The following is a 22,093-nucleotide window of genomic DNA, read 5'->3' on the forward strand; positions in this document are numbered from 1 at the left end:
TAGGAGAGGGCACCCATGTCCCATGATCACTCATCACTCCTCTTCCTGGGATAGTGATATGCAGGAGGGGATGGATGGATGGATGGATGGATGGATGGATGGATGGATGGACGGACGGATGGATGGACAGACGGGTGTCAGGTGGGTACAGAGACCTGCAGCGTGGCTCTTGTCCCTGCCCTGAGCATCCATCCCCTTCTCTGTGCAGGGCAGGGAGTGGCAAGGGGTGGAGGTCCAGCATGGAGTGGCATGTGTCCTGGAGATGGTGCCATTCCCTTAATGATGCTGGCCCCAAGACTGCTTGCACCACCCCCGACCAGGAGGTGCCTGGCCCTCCAAAAGCTACAGGAGCTACAGAATTGCCTGGACATTGCTCTCCTGAGTGGGGAGGAGCAGGGACAGCAGAGCAGGCAGGGCTGCCCTCCATGCTAGCCCAGGCACAGGTTTGCTCTTGCAGGGCTGTGATGGGCAACCCCTGGGTGCAAAGCTGGGTGCAAAGGGCACCAGCTGCTCACATCTGAGCAGCTGAATAAACAAGGTGGCTGTGCCCTCCCTGGTAAAGGCACAACAGCCTGGATCGTGCTGAAGGGGGTAGAGCCCAGGCTTGGCTCCCCTCCTTCTCTGAGCCTCCCTGCCTGAGCTGCGCTTCCCTCTCTCCGCAGCATCTATAAATATCCTCCCCATCTCCGTGACAGGCAGGAGCGGGACCACGGCTGAGGGACGTGGTGGTGGCAGGAGACTCGCTGAGGAGCAGCAGCAGCAGCCAGCAGTGAGGTGGGGAGGCAGCCCGTGGGCACACTCTGTGCCCCATCCAGCTCACAGCAGGGATGCTCATTGAGAGCCTGCGGAGGGATGCAGGGCCAGGGGACCTGGTGTGATGCCCTGCATGTGTCTGGTCCTTGGACTTATTGGGGTTCCTGGGATGTCTTGTGACCATGTTCACAGCTGGATCCTGGTATGGAAAGAGACTATTCTTCCAGACAGGAGCACCCTGAGCTCCTTGAACAAGCTTTTGCACCCCATACCAACTCCCACTCCTGACAGTGCCCAGGCTCCAGGCACATGTGCTCATTATGCACCTGTGGCACATCCTGAATGTAAAACCAAGTGTCCAGTGAAACCAGGATGGCTGCCCCTAACTCCCAGACCCCTTTGGTGCTCAGTGTGCATGCACTGCATTACAGTATGCAGTTTACACTGAGCCAGCACAGTCCTTCACCAAGGCTCAGTGCCTTGCTGCAGCCACAATTGCATGAGGCACCCCAGTACTCAGCATCCTCTCCCCACAAAGCTGACAGTGTATCTGAGAGGACTCCCTTTCCCCTGGAGGGATTTGGGGCATGCTATTCTGGAGTCACTGTGCCCTGGCTCCTGAAAAGCTGCTTTACAATCTAGAACAACAATCACAGCTGGGATCCTGGGTCATGGCAAAGCCAAAAGCTGTGGGGAGGTGCAATATCTGGTAGCCCTGGGCACCTCTGCAAGACCTGGAGGCCCCACATTATTGGGATACGTTGGATGGCACCAGGAGAACTCACATGGGGTGCCTGGTTTGTGGCATCGCTCAGTACTGCAAGTCCAAAGCTGGCTTCTGCACTGGCTTCTGCACTGGCTTCTGCTTCCCCAGAAGTTCATTTCCAGAGCTTGGGACTGAGATGGTGGGATGTGGATGGTGTCCCTCTGGCATGCCTGGCTCTGCTTGGGCACTGGGTGACAAAGAGTTGAGGGATCCAACACCGAGCTGTGACAAGCCCATTCAGCACAAGGTTTCCGGGTTGGAGTAGCACTGGTGGAGGAGCATCAACCCTCCCACCAGCTGCGGGGGTGCAGCTGTCTGGGGCTTCCTGGTGGCTTGGTTCTACTGAGGAAACCATCAGCCCTGACCCCTTTGCTCCAATGTCCACTGCAAAGACCCCTGTTTGGTTCCACAGCACTGCTCAGCCTCTGCCAGCCACCTTGGGAGCTGCAGGAGTGCCCCCCCAAGCTGAGGCTTTGTCTCTGCCTGAGCTGATCTGCATGTACATCCCATGACACCACTGATGACAGGATCACTCCATCTCCACAGGCAGGCAGAGGAAGAAACCTGGAGGGCCATCCCCAGGTCCTGGTGATGATAAGTGCCCACCTGACCCTTCAGGTACAACCTCACCCCTCCTGAATGGGGAATTCTTGCCACCATGTGCTGAGACAGGCAGGGAGACCCTCTCACCCCATCACATAGGAAGCAGATGTCAGCGCTGTGGGATGCCAAGCACTGGGTCCAGCATCTCCAGGGAACACACTGGGATGTGGTGGAGGCTGTGTGACACATCCCCACCCCTACCCCAAGATCTCAATGCAAGTCTGGGGTGAGGTGCATCCAAGGGATGGCTTGAGCATCAACAGTGACAGATGCCATCCTCCCTTTTCCTGGGGTGGATTTCTGGGACAAGGGAGGGCTGCAATCACACATCCATCCCCTGGTCCTGAGCAGGTGAGTGAGGTGAATAGCCCCACCACATGTGGCATAGGTGGGAGTCAGCATCTGTGCTTACCATGGGCAGGTATTAGTGATCGCTCAGCATTTAGATGGGGAAAGAGTCGTGGCCACTGTAGGGGGTCTGTTGACAGATGCTGAGTGTTTAATGCTGAGCAAGGTACTCGCCCAGCTCGGCAATCCTGGCGGCTCCAAACGAGATGGATGCAGAGACTTCCTTGGCAGGGCACAGGCTCTGTGCTCCCAGGGCAGCTTCGGCACCAGTTGAAAGCTTCCCTTGCCCAACAACTGGCCTTGCTGCCCTGGAACAACTGCTGCATCCTCCTGAACTCTGCTTTTGGAGGGGTTGGCCCTGTCTTGGGTGGCCAGCGTGGCTGTAAACAGGCTGGGTGTTCTGAGCACTGGCCGTGTTGTCCCTTGCTTCTGCTGCCCCAGCTCAAGGGCGAGCAGAGGGTGCCTGTCCTGAGAGCAAGTGGCATGAAAGGCATCAAGGGGAGCAGGTTCTGCTTGTCCTCCCCAACCCAGGGCAGGGGGTGGGGGGAGCACAGACAAGGGGTTTTCCTCTCCATGCATACTGGGACTGAAGGGCAGCTCCATCCCCTTCATGCTCGAGCGTGGATCTTCCTGCTGGACCAGAGCTCAGGCTGCAAGTTCCACTTCAGCATCAGCCGGCCGAGAGCAGCGAAGAGAGATGAGGAGTGTGAGGAGCAGCGGGGGCTCATGGGGCGGGGTGTGGGGGGGAGGAAGGACGGATGGATGGATGGATGGCGGGGGCGGGGGGGGGGGAGCGGGCTCCCGCCGTCCGGATGCTGGGGCTGGGTACGGTGTGCGCGTGTAGCGTGGGAAGGGGGGCTCGCTGCAGAGCCCACCCACCCCATTGGCTTGCGAGCGGTGACAGGCAGGCTGCTCCCTCCCTGCCGAGCCACTCGCCTGTGTGGATGCGAGCAATGTGCGCAAAGTGCCTTTGCATGAGCCGGTGCCTGCTGTAGCTCCGGGCACTGCCTCGCAGAGGTGCTGGGACGACCAAGGTGGCCCTGTCCCGTGCCTGGTGGCCCCGCCAGACCATGGCATGGGCACAGAGCGACCTGACATCCCCGCTCTTCATCATCGTGGCTCTGGCTGCCTGCCTCTCCGCCACCACCAGCGAAGGTAGGAACTGGGGTGGCCCTTGTCATGACAGGGCGCTGTTGGGGGGACCTGCAGGATCGTTGTGGTTGCTTGAATGTGTCTGCAAGGGCTGGCTCGCTCTGCCAGGCTTATCTTCTCCCTGCTCCCAGGGGAGCACAGCTCTAGGTTCCTGCCTGCCTGAGTTTGCTGATCCTGGAGCTTTTGCACCGGAGGCTAAACTTCGGAGCTGGGCAGGAGGACTTGATTTCTGCAGCAGTGCCTGGCAGCTCTGCCTGGCCTCCCCTGCAAGGGCTCTGCTGCAGAGGGGACAGGGATGCAGGCACCAGCTCAGCTGTGGTGATCCACATGCCCAGAGCTGGCAGCAGCAGCACGGGGCCGTGCGTCGTGGCTGGGTGGTGTCTGCTGTGATGGAGCAAGCGGGTGGCCAAGGGAAGATGTGCGGAGGGTGCTGGGAGCTGGGAGGGCACTCGGGTGGGGGAAACTTGTCGTGAGGGAAAGGGCTGGAAACTTCTCAAGTGAGAAGCAGGGATGCAGCCAGGGACTCTCTCCCAACATCTCGGTGTCAGGCCTGCTCATGCCACCCAGATGCTCCACCCTGCTGCCGGCTGTGCGCATCCCTGGCCCTTGCCAGCGTTGCAACCCTGCTCTGGTATCTTGGGCCCCCCTTGGCTTCGGCAGCGCGGCTCCTGCTGCCTGCCACCCACCCGCACGCCTGCATCCTTCCGTGCTGGCAGCGGCGGCATGGCTGCTTCCCAGGTCTGCTGATCTTCATCACCCAGAGATCTGCCGTTCCCGCTCCCCAGTGTGTCCTTGGCACCGGCAGCAGCATCCTTCCTCCCTTCTGCTACATCTGAGAGCTGTGGGCAGCACGGTGCAGCCCTTCGCAGCAAGCGCCTGTTCGGGTGTCCCTATCCGGTGGTGGCAGGGGTATCCCTCCCTTCTCCTGCCCCTGCATCCCTGACATCCTTCCGGCACGCTGAGGCCCACAGGCTGACACCCACGGGCCTTGTGCACTTTGTAGCACCCCGCCGGGCTGGGTGCTTGCTTGTGCTGCCATCTTCCAACATCCATCCCCATCTCCCCTCCCACTCAGCCTGTCTTCCTCACCTGTATTACCCATTTCCAGCTATTTGTGGGTCCTCACGCTGTTTCCTGCCAGCTGCCCGCTCCCTGGCACTCATCCTGCCCCTTTTCCCACTGGCTCTCCTGCCTTTGCGACGGGATGCGTTGAGCTGGGAGTTGTCTGTGACTACAGGATAGGACCCCAGCACCCCAACACCCCTAGTCCCTGCTTGTCCTCTACTCCAGGGTGCAGCAGCTGCCTGTGCCCTGAGCCCCAGGCAGGGTGCCATGCAGGATGCTGCCCATGCTTCCCCGGACTCTCATCTAACCCTGGGCATTGGCGAGTGAGACTGAGGCCTCTTTGCTTTCCTTTGCGGAGGAGATCGCTGTCTGCTGGGGTGAGATTTATGGCATCAGTATGGACAGGCAGGCAGGCCCTGGACAGCTGGGAAAGACCTGGCTTTTGGAAAGTTAAAGCTATTCTGAAAGCAGCCTGGGGCTGGGGGTGAGCCAGGCTCTGGGCAAGACCAAGCAGGGTGGATCTGGGTTAGATCAGGCAGAAGGTGCTGGGCAGCACCACAACAACGCGCGGGATGCTGCGGAAAGCAGGCAGCGCCCTGCCCACCACCACAAGGATGCTGGTGCCTCGGCGTGTACTGGGGCACAGCTCCACAGTGCCAGCCAGCTCCACGTATGGGCAGCGGAGTTGGGGACGTGGCTGCAGCCTCCTGCCATCTCTGGGTGCTGGGACAAGCTGCTGGCAGCATCCGTTCTGGGGCAGGTTGCGGTGCAGCCTGGCGAGCGCTCCAGCATGGGGTTGGGACCAGAAATGTGGGGAGACACAGCACAACATCCCCTGTGCTCAGCTTGGCTGCTCTGGCTGTTCAGCTGTGGCGTGAGGGTGTAGCCGTGGGGGCACAACCCTGCCCGGAACCGCTGCTGCCCGGAACTGCTGCCCGCTCCTCGCCACGCAGCCCTGGCCACGCTCGCCAGCGAGCCCGGCACTCGTTTGGAAGAGCTGCAGGGTAGAAAATTACAGCCACAAAGCAAATTCCAGGCCAGCGTGTGCTGCGCTCTGCGTGTTGGGAGGCAATTGGGACATAAAGACACGCCATAATCTGAGCAAACCGCTTCGGGTGATGGGTTTTTTTTTTTCACCCCTTCCAAGAGCTCCCAGCACCTTTCTTTTGCCTGAAACGTTTGTTCCAAGAAGTTTTGAGGTTGTATATATATGTATTTTTATCCCTTGGAAATGGGGAGGGGAAAAAGGGACCTGCCATTCCATGGGAAATCCCTGTATTCCAGCCTGGCAGCCATTGAAAAATGCAATTGGAGCCAAAACTCAGGGATTTTTCTAGATGGGTGAAAATCTGCGGGATGGGGAAGATTTTTAATTTGGATCGCTGGAAAAAAAAAAAAAAAATTTAAAAAATTGCCTGAAATTGTTACACTTCTTAGGAGCAGGAGGTAGAAGATTTATCTTCAATAACGTGAAGACAGCGCGGTTGGTTCAGTATTTACACTGTTACACACTGAGTCGCAAAGGCAAAAATATTCAAGTGGGTATTTTATATGATACCATGAAGTGAAGTTAGATAATAAAAGATGAAATATTTTTGCTATATCGAAAGAAAATCAGAAGAGCAGAATTTGCCATATTTTGGGCTTATCTGAGGGGTGGAGAAATTGTATTTTCTGCCAGAAAATGGCATTTCAAATGCTACTGAGGTCTGTACCCTCCCAGGTGATGCCTCTGCCCTCTGTCCATGATGTGGGCAACCTTCCTCCCCATCACAGCATGGACCTCGTGGCATCTGGGTGAGCTTGGGTGGTACCTTCGTGGGGAACGTGGTGCAGCAGGGAAGGGGGATCCAGAGAACATCTTCCCTGGCTTTTCAGGGCATGCAGAGGTGGCCGAGGCAAGCAGCAGGGGTTGGGGACAGGGTGATGTACGGGGAGCGCACCTAGAATGATACAGAGCTGTTGACACAGGGATGCTTGCCTTTTTCCCCACCACAGATCTGGTAACAGAGACGTTTTCTTCTTCCCTGCAACAGGGATGGAGTATGGGAGAGCTCCAGGGTCCTTGGGAAAAGCCAGCGGCTCTAAACGGGGGCCAGAGGAAGGGTTTGTGGCAATCTCACCCTCTAATCTCTTGATTGTAATCTCATTAATTGCCTCTCTGCTCAAACAGAAAAAGAGGTAAAAACTCATCTGCCTGTTTATTCAACACTACTTTCCCACCCCTTCCGCAGCAGCGCCGAAGTCGGGGCTGAAGTCGGGGCTGTGGGAGAAGTCAGGCTCTGAAAGGGAAAGGAAACAGCTTTTCCAGTTGGAAAAAGGCTGTGAGGATGCCGGGTTCTCCCCTAGGAACAGGGAACAAGATGTTTTAGGTATACAGACTTTTTGGAGACAAGAGATGGAGAGGCATTAGTTTCGTTTCGAACAGGGAGTTGATTTGGGCTAAGAAAAAGCAAGAATGGAGGGTGTGTAATTTTTTGATTGCTCACAAACTGCTGATGTAAAGCAAATAATACTGGCATGATTTAGGTAGGCTCATGGGGAATGTGTTTCTGATATCTTCTTAATTTCTGAAATCTTTCTCGTTTCCACCCTTCTTGTGTTAATACCTTGTAAAACTTCTGGAAAATGAAATCCCCAAATTTGCAGGAAAATAACTCAGTGGCACACAAAATGCACCTACACTACAAGCCTTTTTTTTTTTTTTGATTCTTCTTGAATCCTTGTTTTCTGAAATGGTGAAGGGTTTATTTACAGTGACAATAAATAGGGACCCGTTTCGGTGATGCTGGAAGTAGATCTGAAAGCCTGACAGATTATTACAGGGATGAAGGAATTCCCTGGGTTTTTTTTTTCTATTGTTGAGAAATTATTAGAAAATTTAAATTTTTATTATTTTTTTTTTATTTTTAAAAAAGAAAAAACCCAACAAACCCCAGTCCCAAAGGATGCTCAGTCAGGGATTGAGGGAGAGCGGCTTGTCCCGCACATCTCGTTGGGGTTGGTGAGGGCAGGTGCAGGACTCTGCGGAGCGCTGGCTCCATCAAGACATCCTGATACCTCTGGTCTTTGTTTCGGTCAGGTCCTGTGCTTCCTGCATCCTTGCTGGCCTCTCTGGCAGCCTCTGGTGCTGCCTTTATCTCCGGGGGCAAATCCATTAATATGATAACTCTATTCATACTCTGACAGTTTTTGATAGTTCATTCTCCTAACCCCGGAGTGTTTGCATGACCAACACTCAAAATTATTCCTCTGCCACAGAGAAACAATTAACCCCTTCAGCCCTGGCTGTTCAGAAGTGAACAGCAGGATCATGCAGTTGGATTTCCTTCAAAAAGAAAAACACCCCCCCCACCCCACCCCATGTCCTGCATTTATGTGGTTATTCATGACCTGAAGTACTACACCTCCATGAAATACTACATGTGTAGTACTTCAGGTCATGAATAACCACATACAGGTTGTAAATCCTTTGTGGAACAGGTCCAGCCACAACAACAAAGCCTAATTAACTGTGTTTGGCACAGAGATACTGTCTGGAAAGGTATTCGACATTTATCTGAAGACATCAGCAAAGGCAGAACATCCCTGCCTTTTATAATCCCTTCCAATGGCTCATCAGCCCTGGCCTTAACAATTTGGACCCCACTTTCCCCTAACACAGATTTGCCTAGCTTCACTTCCCAGACATTTGCTCTTGTTAGGCTTTTCTTCCTGGATTAAAAGCCCCTATTTTTTTTATCACCAAAGTGCTCCGAGCGCAACCGGGTGCCTGGCTCCCACTGTGGGCACAGCAGATCAGGCTCTGCTGGTTCCCCTCTCTCTGTTTTTGTTCCTCCAGCCCCAATACCTTGGTTTCTCCTGTATCCTCTGCTCCTATCTAAAATTCCTTCACTGTGTAAGCAAGTGGCAACACCGCTGGCTGCGGCTGGACCGAGCATCTCCGTCCCAGCACCGATGGTGCACACTGATCGCTGTCTTCCTCCTCCCATGTGCAGTGCCTTTTGTGGTAGGAAATGCTCCCCAACAGTTTTTAAGGAGTCTCACAATATTTCATCACCGGTGGCATGAGATATTCAGCCTGTCCCCTCAAATGTTTTTAGTATTGGTGGTTTTGTCTGTGGAAATGTTCAGGTTCTGGAAGCTGTTTTTTTTAAGAGAGCAAAGAAATCGCCTTGAAAAGCGATTAACTTGCTTTAAAAATGCCACTGGGGTAAAAACAGCTACACACCAGTTCAGGGTGGCTGACTGGGGTGAAAGCAAAAGATGTCCTCAAAGAAATTCGGGAAAAAGCACCCGGCAGCCTGAAAAACTACCACACAAAGCCCCTCCGGATAATCCAGATAAGTGAGTGTATTTGCAAAAATCCACATTTCTCCAGTGAATCCTCTGGAGAGGATAAAAGTCAAATCTTTGCCAGGAGTGCTGGGATGCAGCCATCAGTGGAAAGGGCAGGGTGTCTTTTTGGGGTACTGCAAGCTGTGTCCCTCTGATGGACTCACAGGCTCTGCTACGGGCACAGGTCTCCAGTGCCAGGTCCACTGTGGGTGGCATGGAAATGGCATGAAAGAGACACCGGGGAGTCCTGGTTTTGGGTGAGAAAGCTGCAAAATCCCAGTCAGGAGATAATTGAGTGGGCATGCGGTGTACAGCCAGGGTGTGGAAGCCCTGAGATGCTCTGGGATAAGGACCTGGGATGGTATTAGGCCCCTGCCTGGCATTAATTTCAAGTCTGCAAAAATGCAGCAGAAGTTGGAAAACTCAGCAGCTGAAGCTGAAAATGCACCTGTGTCTGTTGTGCTGTGCCAAACGCTGTGAGAGAAGAGAAGAGGGTGTCAGGACCAGCGTGTGTGCCAGCCCAGAGGACCCCAGAGAGGCCACAAGCACAAACCAGAGAGGGCTCCCATTTCCCCCAGTCTGTGCACACAGGATTTGCTCACCCCAAGCAGAAGAGGAGTATTTTGTGTTAGAAAATCCTCCAGTCTAATTTTGAAAGCCCATCACGATGTTGCGTTACTGGTGGCATGAGATACTCAGCCTGTCCCTGCTTCTGAGTGGAAAATGGGAAATCTGGTCCCTTCACTGTTCACAGAGCTCCTGGGTTTGGGGACATGGGATGGGGATGCAGGCAGCTGCCCTTTGTCAGCGTGGGGGTTGAGTGGATTAGCTCTAGCCAGGCTTCAGCCAAATGTGGTGCTGAGGGGTGGCTGTGCCTGCTCTGCTAACAGACAGGTCCATGCCATCCTTCTGTCCTTTAGGCTGGGGATGTTGTGTTGGAAAGGAAGAGCTTCTGCTCTTTCCCCTGCTCACATCGGATGTTTCCATGGAATTTCTTGCTTCCCTGACCTTTCTCACTGCCCCCCCATCCCCAGAGCCTTCCCTCCTCCTCCTCTGGCTTCTGCCCTGAATTACAACAAGCCTGGCCACCCCTTGAGCCCGAAATAGCTCCTTCCCCACTGGCACCAGCTCCTGGACCGGGAATGTGGAGATGTGCGCTCGCCCCTGGCTCTGCTCATCAGGCCCAGCACTGTACTCCCTGTCCTCAAGCCCTGGGACATCCCATGGGATTTTAACATTTCCAATCACTTGTTTATGTCTGGCTCTGACCACACACATTTTGCACCGACAGCTGCACGTGCTGCAGTGTGGAGCTGGGCACTGGCACTGTAACCCAGCCTGCCAGCGGGTGGTGTGGGCTTTAATTTGTGGCACCCAAGCCAGCCTGCCCAGTTCACCCTGGATTTTCCACAAGCATCAGGACTCTCAAACAGAGTAGGAAACACCAGCATTTTACATCTATATTTCCTCACCTGTATTTCTCAGAGGGAACATTTTTTGTTGTGGGCTTTTGATGTCTTTTTTTATTATTATTATTATTTCTTTTCTTTTTTTTTTTTTTTTCTTCCTGGGGAAAAGATGCTGCCCTGTAATTTCAAGGGTTTTAGCCTTGGAAATACTTTATCCAGGGTGTTTTGGTTTGTTTCCTTTTTTACATTATTTGATGACATCTCAGTCCTTACCACAGGTTATGCTCTTGCACTGCATATTATCTTACCTGATATCATGCAGGGGCTGGTAGGACCAGGTTGATCATTTTATTTTTAAAACCTGAACTGTGGCTTTTTGTTAGCACTGATTGAACAAACAAGCTTTCTTCCTACATCAAAGTATCTTCTGCTCCTGGTATACTGAAAAGGGATGACTCTGGGCAGTCCTTATGGGCATTACCGCTCCCGATGCATTACAAAATGATATAAAATTAAATACAAGAAAGTTCACAGCAACAATCTGGAGGTCTGAGAAGAAATCCTGAAATGGGAATTAGGGCACATCCAGAAAGCAGCACTGCTTCTTTTTTTTTTTTTGGGTTTTTTTTTTTTTCACAGCAATTGTTTGAAAATGTTTCTTTTCAACACATTTATTTATTTATTTTTACAGCCTGAGCCCTGACATTTCCATAAATGTGGAAATCCCACGTTCCTGCTGGATTTGGTGACATCTTTTTTTATCTCCCTGCAATGCTTTCCTTAAACTCCCTCCCTGGGCAGCCGAGGCCAGCGGGTGCTGATGCGAGCACCATCCCCGCTGTGTCCTTCCTACGTGCAGCCTCTTAGATGAAGCAGCTGCCCAACAAAGCCTGCCTGGATCCAGCCACTAATGCCCAGAGCACTGGTGAGCATCACCCCACTGCTGTGGTGCCGACCTGGATCATGGGGCACATCCCTTCCACACAGCTCCCCAGTGGGAAGAGCTGACCTCCCCTCCCCAGGCTTGCTGCTTGTAAAGCCCCAGTGGTTGGCCTCATGTGTTGGTGAATAAATGACCCTTTTTCTTTCTTTTAAGATAAATATTGTGTGGGGAGGAGGAAGCTGAAAGCGAAGCACCCCGTGCCCCTGCGATGCTCTGAGGCTGGTAGGACGCAGCTTTGTTGCTCAGCTTTGCCTCCCAAGTTGGAAAGGTCGTGGCTGGTTATTCAGCACACCCTTGGATTAACTGGTGGGACATAAATAGCTGACCCACCCCGGCCCCACTTGCCCCTTCTAAGTCCTGCCTGAGTGTATGGGAAATGAATCCCAGTGGCTCTTGTTCCCCTCCTCTCCAGGAGCCTCTCCCTGCCCCTTTTGCTCTCCCCACTGCAGATAACCCTCCAGGTGTCCTTCCCCTGCTGAGTGGGGCTGGGGCTGTAGGGCTGGGGGGGGGGGCTATGCAGAACTATGTGGGGCTGTGGGGACTGCACCCACCTATCACTGGGTAGCAGGGAGCTGGAGCACCTAACCATGCTGATAAGAGTTTAATTATCAATGCAAAAGGCGTTGTTGCATGGAGGGGGGAAGCCTTGCTGTGAATCTTGGGAGGCCTTTGAAGTTGTGATGGAGAGGAACTGAAGCCCAAGGGAACAGGGCTGCTCCCACTGACCCTTCTTCCCCACGCCTGCACTACAAAGCCTCTGCCTGGGAGGGAGATGGTGGAGTAATTAGAGTGAGGTCTGCAGTGGGTTAACAATTAGTGAGGGAGCTTGGAGCCCTCACTGCTTTTTTAGAGGCTGGACCTCAGTTCATCCCCCAGCACACCACCCTTGAGCTTGTCCCACCACCCCATCATACACTTGCGGGAGGGCAGAGGGTCCACAGGCTCCTCTGAGCTGAGCAACCGTGGCTCCCATGGCATCCCACATATCACAGGATATTTGGATGTGGGATCCCAAGGTACCCAAGCCTCTGTAGGGACGTAATACATCCCTGCAGGAGCTGTGGCCACACCAGCACTAAGGTAGGCGAGTGTTTCTGAGCACTCACTCTTTATGGGCCCAGACAAAATGCATATCCTCTGGATGCTAGTCCCTGCCTCATCTTCCTGACTTGTCCCAAGTGGTGTTTAGAATTTGGTAGATATGGGTGTGGATATGGATCCAGATATAGATATACAGATACAAAAATAAAGAGGTAGGTGTAAATAAATTATACATGTGGATATAAGCATTGTGTATGTACACCTGGGCTTCTACTCCCACATAATCTGCATCGCTGGGCGTGCAATGTGCCCTCCTGACACAACATCACATCCATGCAGCTTTATAAAGTAGCAAGGAGGTCTGCCTTGCGTGAGAGCCCGTCTCAAGACCCCAGTTGGCACTGGGGAAGCGACCTGCTCGCTCCTAGGTGCTTCCATTTGAACGGGCAATCAGGCTTGACAGCTTTTCCACCAGGGTGAGAATTTCCCCTGACACCTCCTGGTGTTTTGGCTCAATACGCAGAGCCAAGGCCAAGGCACAGAATAGGGGAGAGACAAAATGGTGCTCAGGAGAACAAAATGGAGCTCACAGTTTGAGCCTGATACGTGCAGACAGTCCATAACATCAAACAGAATTGCCCAGCTGTAGGAGAGAGAGGTCTCCCAAACTGGTGTGCTTTCTGAGGAATGTTTTGGCTGAAAGGGGTCCTTTGTGGGGCTGGTTTCGCTCACCCTTTGGGATCAAGAGCAGGCTCTTTCTGAGCATCTCCCCTGAAGTGACACAGCTGGGAGATCATCTGCAGGGGGCTGAACAGGACCCTTGTTGCAGGCAGTGCAGCGGGTTCCCCTCTGCAGCCTCTCCCCGCAGCGGGCGGCTGAGTGTCAGGAGGGTTTGGCCTCCCCATATCTGGGCACAGCAGGTAGAAGAGCTGCTAGGTGGGTGCTCATACCCCCAGCTGTGTGTGCTGTGCCATAAGTTAACCCAGGAGCTCTTGGCCACACGATGCCAGTGTATTTGTGCGGTGCTCGCGGCGGTGGGTTTAATGCTCAGGACTCCTACTCACTTGGCTGGAAAACTGGCTTAGGAATAAAGGAAATATCCCAGCCTCCTCCCTGCCAAGAGACACGAGCAATCTCATCTCTGCACGTTGCAGGGAATGCAAGTTTGCCTGGTTATCTGTGCTCCTGAGAGGTGACAGCTCCTTCATCTGTATAAAGCTGGGTGACAACCCTACGGCCCACAGGGTGGGATGGGGTGTAACCAGCTGGCTCCAGGTCCCACACCCTGTGGTGCAGACAAGCCTGGGGAAGGTCTCACTGTGCCTGCTCCAGCCTCAGCGTCATTCCCCATGGAGTGATGCTCCAGCTGGACCCCAGCCCGTGCAGGCTCCTCGTGCTGCCTGGAGAGCAGTGAGAGGCAGCAGCATCCAGCACTGAGCATCTCAGCGTGGGAACAAGGGTGCAGAGACCACGGCAGGGGGGAAGAGAGAGTCTGTGAAAGCGGTCCCCTCTCTGCAGCCTGCCTGCTGAGGGTCACCGGGACCGTGCTCCTGCACTGTGAGCAGGAAAACTCCTGAGCCCAGGCTCCTGCTGGGCGAATTACCCAGGGAAAATAGGCAGAAAATCTTCAGATTAACAATAACAAATAAAAATGGATTTGAGATCTCTGAGGTAATTACTCCGTGCTGAGGGCAAGGGGCCTCTTTAGCAGTGGGAGCAGCGTCGTGCAGGGAGTGGAGGGGCTCAGCCTGCTGTTGGGCCAATGGAGTCACACAAGAAACCCTGGAAATTCTTTCAAATTGTTCTGCTAACATTAATAAATGCCTCAAAAGCTCCTAATCTGCTCTGTCAGGAGCATGACGTCCGGGCGTTTCACAGCCAGCTCACGTCTCTGCTCCTCTCTCCCCCCTCCCCTCCTTCCCTGCCTGGTAATAGTAAATGAAAGTGGCACCCGTTCCTCTGGCTGCTGGGACCAGCATCATGCTGAGCCCAGTCTCTGCTGGGGCTGGAGCTGCTGTCCCAACATGCCCCATCTCTGCTGCGACAAGCCAGTGCCTTACTTCAAGGCTGCCGTCCTTCCAGAGCCCAGGGAGCAGCTGAGAGCTGGTGCTGCAGCAGGGATGCTGTGCCAGGTTGCCTTGAGGCCTCACAGTGTCCAGAGAGGGCTTGGCCATACTGGGTGGCTGCAGAGCAAAGAGCACTGGAGGCACTGGGGGTCCCTGAGGAAGCCTGGTGCTGGTGAGGGGTGAGGGGGCATGGGTGCGCTGCCCTCAGTGCCTGCTGCAGTCACTGCCGAGGGTCAGGGCTCTGTGCTGGCACACCACAAATCCTCTGTCCCTCTGGATCTGAACCCTGGAGATGGGGATTGGATTCCTTCCCTGGATGCTCAGCCAAGTCAAGGGGAAGGCTCTCCTCTGCCTGGGGCTGCAGGGTCTGGGTGTGTGGCTCACAGGCAGCGTATGGCATGCAGGGGCAACTCACCCTGTGCCTGCAGCAATGCCCTGGCTTCCCACTTCTCCTCCCTGCTGACACTGCAGAGGTTTCCATGGGAAGCTCCTGAGCACATTCAGAGGTATCCTTGCCTCTCCCCTGACAGAAGCTGCTCCCCTCTCCTTGCAGATTTGCCTGTGTCTCCTTGTTAAGCCTGGCTCCCACTGGTTTTCATGGACCTCCTCAAGCAGCCAGGCCCCCATGGTCCAGCCTCTCCAGTGGGGTGTCAGCCAGGACCATGGAGGAGCACTTTGTGCTGGAGCTGGGCAGGGAGGTGTGTAATCACAGCAGCTGATGGAGTGCAGACTTCGAACTGGTGATGCTGGGAGGAATGTGAGGCTAAAGGACTCAGTGGAGCCTCTGGAGGAGAAATGTCCATGTGAGGAACAGCGTTCCAGCTCCATCAGTACTGGCTCAGAATGGGACTGGTGGACAACCTGATGTTCAGAGTTTGTTTCCCCAGCTGCCCCCTTGCTCTGCATGCCCTCTGACCTGCTCTGCGTCCCCTCCAACCTGATGTTTGTAGTCTCCTCTCCTCCAAAAGGACACGTTGCTTTCAGTCCCATGGTAGGGCTGATACAGCCCAACCCAAAATCTACCCCAAACCAACATAATTTATTGCCATCCCCTTGCTCCATACCTGCCTCAGCTGCAGACAGACAGGTCCTGGGCAGCAGGTTCATGGATTGATGGGGTGCAGTGAGTGGGGTCTGAAGAGGTATGATTTATGGTGGCTTGGTTCATTGCCCCTTGAGAGCTTTCTAATGCTGTGTTTTGCTACTGTGTTTTCCAGTGAACTTACTAGACACATCAACAATCCTGGGGGACTGGGGCTGGATGACGTATCCCTCACATGGGGTAAGTATGAGGCAGCTGTTGGCACATGGATGGGTCTCCACGAGTCCCTGTGGGCAGGGTGGATGGACGTCTCAGCCCCAGGCTGGTGTCTTGGTCAGTGCTGATGGGTCAAAGAGCCAGTGTCTGTGGGGGGAAATGCTAGTCTGGAAGAGCAGTGGTAGGATGAGGCCAGTTTGGAAATGTTTGACCCTCTGTGTCCGCTGGTAGGGATCAGGTTGTCATCAGGTTCTGAACTTTGAGGGAGCTCAAGAGCTGGGTCCCTCCATAGGCAGTCACATTGAGAAGCATCTCATTCCTTTCTGCACTGGGGGAGCATCAGGAGGAACAGACCTAAAAAATGACTGGGAAGCTCTCAACTGCCTGTAATCAGAGTTTTCAGTGGGAACTGGGAAAGAGGAGCAGGGGAGCATCCCCTGTGGATGGTTTCTGATGGGGAGTGGGGATGCACTGCCCTGCAATGTGGCTGATAGGGATGCAGGGGTGGTGACTCCCCTTGAGCCTGCCATCTCTACCAGCTGGATCCTCTTGGCACATTCCCTTCACTTGCATTTCCATGCTCAGGTTGTCCTGCCACAGCAGTTTCCTGGGAGCTGTGAGTTTTGGGTAGCAGTGGTGACCTGGCTGTGAGGATTTTGCTCATCCATTTGGTGAACAGAAACAATCCCATAAACACACACACACACACACACACAGGAGCAACTGCAAGGCACAGTGGGGTTTGCAGCACGCACAAAACATGCAAAATTGGGGTCCCTACCTGGCTGCTGCCTTGATTTTTCACATCCACTCTTTTTCATCCCCTCTCTGAACTAAACGTTCCTAATCTTTCCAATTCCACCTCCCACAGAAATCTTCCCAGGCCTCTAATCATTTTCATTGATCTGTTGCTTGAGACTTTCAGTCCCTGCACTGTTTGAGCAGGAGTGATCAGGACCGTGAATTAATAATCATAACAAAGATTGGATTTATATCAGGCATTGTTATATATGTAAATGTATTAAATCATTAACCCACCTCTAATTTTAGCAGTTAGCTGGTGGAGTGATGACTGTTGCAATAGATTCAGAGGTATAAGGTCAGAGGGGACCACAGAGCTAATGTGATGTGATGTCCTGCATAAATACAGGCTGTTGGACCTGTCAGTTCACTTGTGTCTCAGAAAAGCCCAGCTTTGAGGGAAAAAACCCGTCCTTGGCTACAAAACTGCCAGTGCTGATAAATCCTCATGGTCCTGGAGGGATGTTGTTAACAGGTCACTGTTTAAAAGCCATCCCTACAGGGGTCTGCCTGGCTTTACTTGCCAAGCATCCAACTCTCTTCTGCTGTTGCTCGGATGGGGAGATGTCCTCCTCTCTGTGGGCCTGCACAGGGCCTGCAGGGCCCTGCGCCATCACGCTGCTGCTGCCATCTCATGCCAGCCCTGCTGCCACCTCCTGGCATCTGCAGGGGCCTGGTGCAGGTACAGGGCATCAGGACAGGACCAGTGCTTCCCCTGCCCCCCCAGGAGGGGGGATGTTTCTGGGTGTTTCTGGGTGTTTCTGGGTGTTTCTGGGAGTGAGGCCTGTTTTGTTCGTTTGCACCGCTCTGCCACTCACCACATCCCAAGCAATTCCTGACCACAGACAGACCCTCCACTGCTCACACACTGCACAGGACTCTACTTCTGGATCCTCCACCATGAGTCCAGCTCTCCAGATGCCTGTGTAACCACATCCATAGGCCTGTTGCTAGGTGTCAGGCGTGCAGATGGCATCCATCATATCACCTAGGTGACCTGGGGGATGATGAACCCACCTGAGCTGGCTGTCCTGAGAACATATGGGTGTGACTGGGCAGGACTTTGCACTCCCAAAGAAGACACAGGATTGAGCCAACAGTGCCTCTTTCTCATGGCATCAGGGACTGCCATGACTGGTGCAGCATCCTGTATGGTACAGCTGAAAACTTAGGGGATGAATCCTGGGTCCCAGCCTGTTGGGGTTCTCGGATATAATAGGGTTCTGGGTCTGGCTTACAGGGTAGTCACCGCTGTGCTGCTCTCTTGCACTATAGCAGATGCCCAGCAGCCCTTCACCAGAAGCCCAGCAACTTCCAAACCACAATACATGTCTGAAGTCTCCAGTTTATTAGTGATCTTTATTAGGAATAGCTAATTCTGGATGCCAAAAAAGACTTGCACAATACCTAATGCCAAAGCCACCTCTTGGATATGCTGCTGTGTCCTACAAGTCCTAGGTAAGTCATGGGGCAGCATCACTCTTCACTTGCCCTGTGCTTTTACCCAGCTCGTGGGTCATGTACAACCACACAGCTGTGGGAAGACTGTCTTGAATACCTCCAGGGTTTCAATGAGAAGTTCTTTCACAAACAATTTTGCAAATCTTTTTCCAGATGGATGTTTGAATGGCTCCCCTGAACGCTTGCCTGGACTGTGGTTCTTCCACTATGGGCCATTGCATCACATCATCCTGAAAAAGCATCTCATTCCTTTACTTTACTGCTGCTCCTTCAGCTTCAGGTGCTTTTTGACTGGCAGATTTGCACTTGGATTCAGTTGCCATCACTGGAGAGGAGGTGGGACAGGGTGCTGGTGCCTCAGAGTAGCTGCTGTGCCATACATGCTCTCAGTGCCCATGGTTTGGCTCTGAGCTGGTGCCTCCTGAGCAGCCCCACAGCAGGGTTCAGATTCAGGTGGGAGAGACCTTGGGTGTGATCTCTGCTCTGGAAAAGGGACTGAGTTTGCTGGTCACCACCCCAGAAGTACTGCTGCTGTCCCTGAGACTGTCCCTGCCCACTGCAGCGTGCTGGGGCTCTGGCAGCTCTTCACTGGGTACAGCCCAGTTGCTGGTGTACTCTGGAGCTGGCGTGCTGCCAAGCCAAATTTTATTCAAGGCCCCTTAATTTTCTTGCTGTTTCCTTAATTCACATACTCCTGCTGGAATAAAAAAGGTGTCAGTGCTCCCCATGCCTGAGCCACAGCTGGAGACTGCACTGGGTGCCAGGGGCTGTGAGATTCCCCTGCACAGTGTCAGCTCCATCCACGAACAGACTCTTCTGCCACAGCATCCTCCTGCCTGGGGACAGCACTGCTGACTCTGGCTCCCCTGGTGAAGTCGTGCTTGGTTTTGCTTTACCCACATCTCCATTTCTCTGCCCTGTGTGAGCCCAGGGCCACTGCCTGGGTGACAGTGGGAGAGGGGTAGTTCTGGCTGGGTCTTTGCATGGTGCTGAGCAGCACAGAGCCCCAGCCCCCAGCCCGAGGAGCTTATGGAGGGGATTTCTGTCCTCTGTCTCAGTCCTTGGTGCCCTCCAGCTTGCTTTTCCAGCACCTGCAGGTCCTGTTCCACTTCTCAGGGCCTCCCAGGGATGCCAGAATAAAAGTGTCAGTCTCAGAGGTTTCCTCTTCTTGACTGGAAGATCCCAGAGCTTCCCACACAGCCAAGGCAACTGCTCAAAGCATCAACAGTGCAAAGCTGGAAGGGTTTATCCACACGTGAATAAGTCCTTATGTTTTCATCACACCTGAGGCAAGGTGATCTCACCTCACTGGAAGGGTGTGGGGTTTTTCCTCTCTCAGTTTGCTGTGGCCAGTGAGAGCAGAGGAGCAGGGGGCTGGGAGCTGTGGGCACAGTTGGGGGTCAGCAGTACCACCCGCCCTTGGGAGTGTCAAGCCATCAGGGAGGCACACGTGGCCTGTTTTGACATTTCCTCTTGCCAGACAATTAACTGTAGGGTAATTGGCTGTAATTGCCGCTCAGGGGATTAACTGTGTCCCCCCCCCCTTCACCTCCACCCTGGAGACACGTGCAGGAAGCGGAAGGGTCACCGGGAGCATCCCTGTCCCGCAGGCTGTGGCTCCTCTCAATTATAACTTCAAAGGGCTCCCAGGAGCTTTGCAGCTCACTCCAGCCCCAGAACAATTCCCTCTGCATTGAAAATTAAACTCTTATCGGCGCTGTCAAAGAGGCTACCCCTTCCCTTTCTGTGCCTCTGGTTTCCCAGCTCTCCCCAGCAACACGTCCCAGTGCCCCAGTGCCCTTCTCTCCCCTCTCCTTGCTTGGCATGTGACCTGCTGGTTCAGAGGGAGCCCGATCGGCCCCTTTGCAAATTGCTTTTCTACTGACTAATTAAAACGCTGATGAGATAAGTCAACATATTATTAATAATTATTGTATCGTCTACTTTGATTTACAAAGTCAAACAGGAAATGATTTTGTTCAGACACAGGGTATCTAAGGAGCTGGGATGATGCATTGCCAAAGCTCATTATAATGGGAGCATCTTGAATGCTGCCCACAGCCTCTGCCCCTCAGCAGCACCCCCATGGCCTGACACCCCAGCATCCCCCTCTGCATGGGGTCAGCCCAGAGAGATGGCAGGAATCTGCCACCCAGGCAACTGCCCCAACACCTGGGATGCTCCATGTTGTCTTTGCTGGTGGAAGAAGCAGGAAAGCCTTTCAGAGGTGGTCTGCACCTTCCCATCTCTGCCCCTTTGCTCTGCTGAAGGGGTGAATACCAAGGCCCCTGGGCACAATTAACCAGGAGCACTCTTCCCTCCTTCTGCAGTAGCTCGGGAAGCAATCTGGCATAAGGGCACCAGGTTTGCTTAGACGACCAGCTGAGAGCACAGATGACATGTTTGTGCCCGTAGGACAGTCTCTCAGCAGTGTCTGCACGTCAGGGGTGGGGATTTCATGCTGGCACACTGCCCTGCTTGTAAACTGCCCTGGCTGATGAGCTTGTCAGCTCTGTCAGAGTTGGGTCTCACTTTGCCCCAAGCCCACCCTGCAAAGACCCTCTCCTCAGTCCAAGCTGGGCAATTTCAACCCCCTTCAGGGTTGTGCCTTTCTCCTTCAAGCACCAAGACATATCAGAGCTCTCCCATCTGCCCAGGACACATCTTCTACCCTCCATCCCTTTGATGTTCTTGTGCCATTTACTGGGTTTCTCTTCCAACTGGGAGGCTGCGCCCGGATCCAGGAACACCTGGATCACAGGGCAAGCTGTGGCCAAACTCTTTTTGTTGGAAAAAAAGAAAAAGACAAGTAGGAATGGAACCTTGGAAAATAAAGATTTAGACTAGTCACTGAGATAAAAGCTCATCTCCCAGTGCTTGTTCAGTAAATGTTGGGTTATTGCTAATTCCCCAGTCTCTGGTCACTACCGGGAGTTAATCACCTGTGGTGCAGCTCAGGATAGTTAACTGCCTGACAAATCCCTCCTTAGCCACAGCAATGACTGATTTCACGGGGATTATCTCCATTAACGCCTCCCATCTAATGATTTATAACTGCAATAACATCCTTCTCTATTTTTTCCCCCCCTCTCTCTCAGTGGCAGTGGTGTGAGTGGCCTGGCAGGTGCTGGGGCGGTGCTGTGGCTCAGGGCTTGCTCTTGGGAGGAAGGAGTGTTGGATGTCTCAGCAGCAGCAGACCAGCAACCCCCCCAAAAGTCATCCCAGGGCTGGGGAGACCCCATCCCTCAGTCCCCTTCATGGGCACCACAAGGGTGGGAGGAGACTGAGCCGCTGCTCCGGGGGAAACGTGGTGTCTCCTTACGTGTTTGCCTCCCTCTCCTCCTCATCTCCTTTCTCCCAGCTCTGCTGTGCCACACAGGCCCTGGGAGATTTCTAAGACCTTGCTCAGCCACCCAGATATCTGGTGTTTGCATCTTCCACCTCTCATAATCTGCCAATTTTTGGTTTTTTTTATACTTGGTGTTGACTTTAATTTAAACTATTAGGCAAGGCCCTGCATACAGATGCAATCATGCCCCCCCCACACCCCCTGCAATGCCTGCACTCACCACCTTAATTATGATGTCCTCATTTCCGTCTCACTAGGGGATCTTATCGCAGTGATGGGGGCCAGGCTGAGCTCTGTTTAATAAAAGCCACTTCAAACCATCAGCCGAGAGCCGGCAGCGCGGGGAGGCTGGGTGTGTGCACAGCGCCTGTGCTCTTCAGCTGCTCCTACCCAGTGACAGACACGCCTCTGCCTGGCTGTAAGAGGCTGTGATTAAGGTGAAAGAGAAGTCAGGGTTCCTGAAGCTGGTTCCTCCAGCCCAGGTGCCTGGCAGGGCTGGGAACCTGGCAGAGCTGGTTGGACCTGTGTTGCCTTGTGCATGTTGGGAAGATGTACCTATGGGATCCAAACCAGCCCTTCAGCTGTCCTGTTACCTCTCCCAACATTTCACAGAATCCCAGAATCATAGGGGTTGGAAGGGACCTGGAGAGCTCCTGGGGTCCAACCCCCTGCCAAAGCAGCTCCCCAGCTCATATTGCACAGGGCGGCGTCCAGACGGGGCTGGAATCTCTCCAGAGATG

The 22,093-nt window shown here is 53.6% G+C and overlaps 1 protein-coding gene across 1 annotated transcript in view; it reads left to right on the plus strand.

Moving 5' to 3' along the window:
• Positions 1-3,540: 3,540 nt before the first annotated feature.
• EPHA8 (EPH receptor A8) overlaps positions 3,541-22,093 on the plus strand; it is a gene marked incomplete at both ends in the record, with an annotated part of 47,008 nt that continues 28,455 nt past the window's right edge. Inside the window, 2 exons of the mRNA XM_084274682.1 lie at positions 3,541-3,625; positions 15,702-15,766. Of these exons, the coding sequence (XP_084130808.1) occupies positions 3,541-3,625; positions 15,702-15,766 (150 nt within the window). The remainder of the gene's footprint in view (positions 3,626-15,701; positions 15,767-22,093) is intronic.

This window comes from Gallinula chloropus, assembly GCF_964237585.1.
Source record: "Gallinula chloropus genome assembly, chromosome: 23".
NCBI lineage: Eukaryota > Metazoa > Chordata > Aves > Gruiformes > Rallidae > Gallinula > Gallinula chloropus.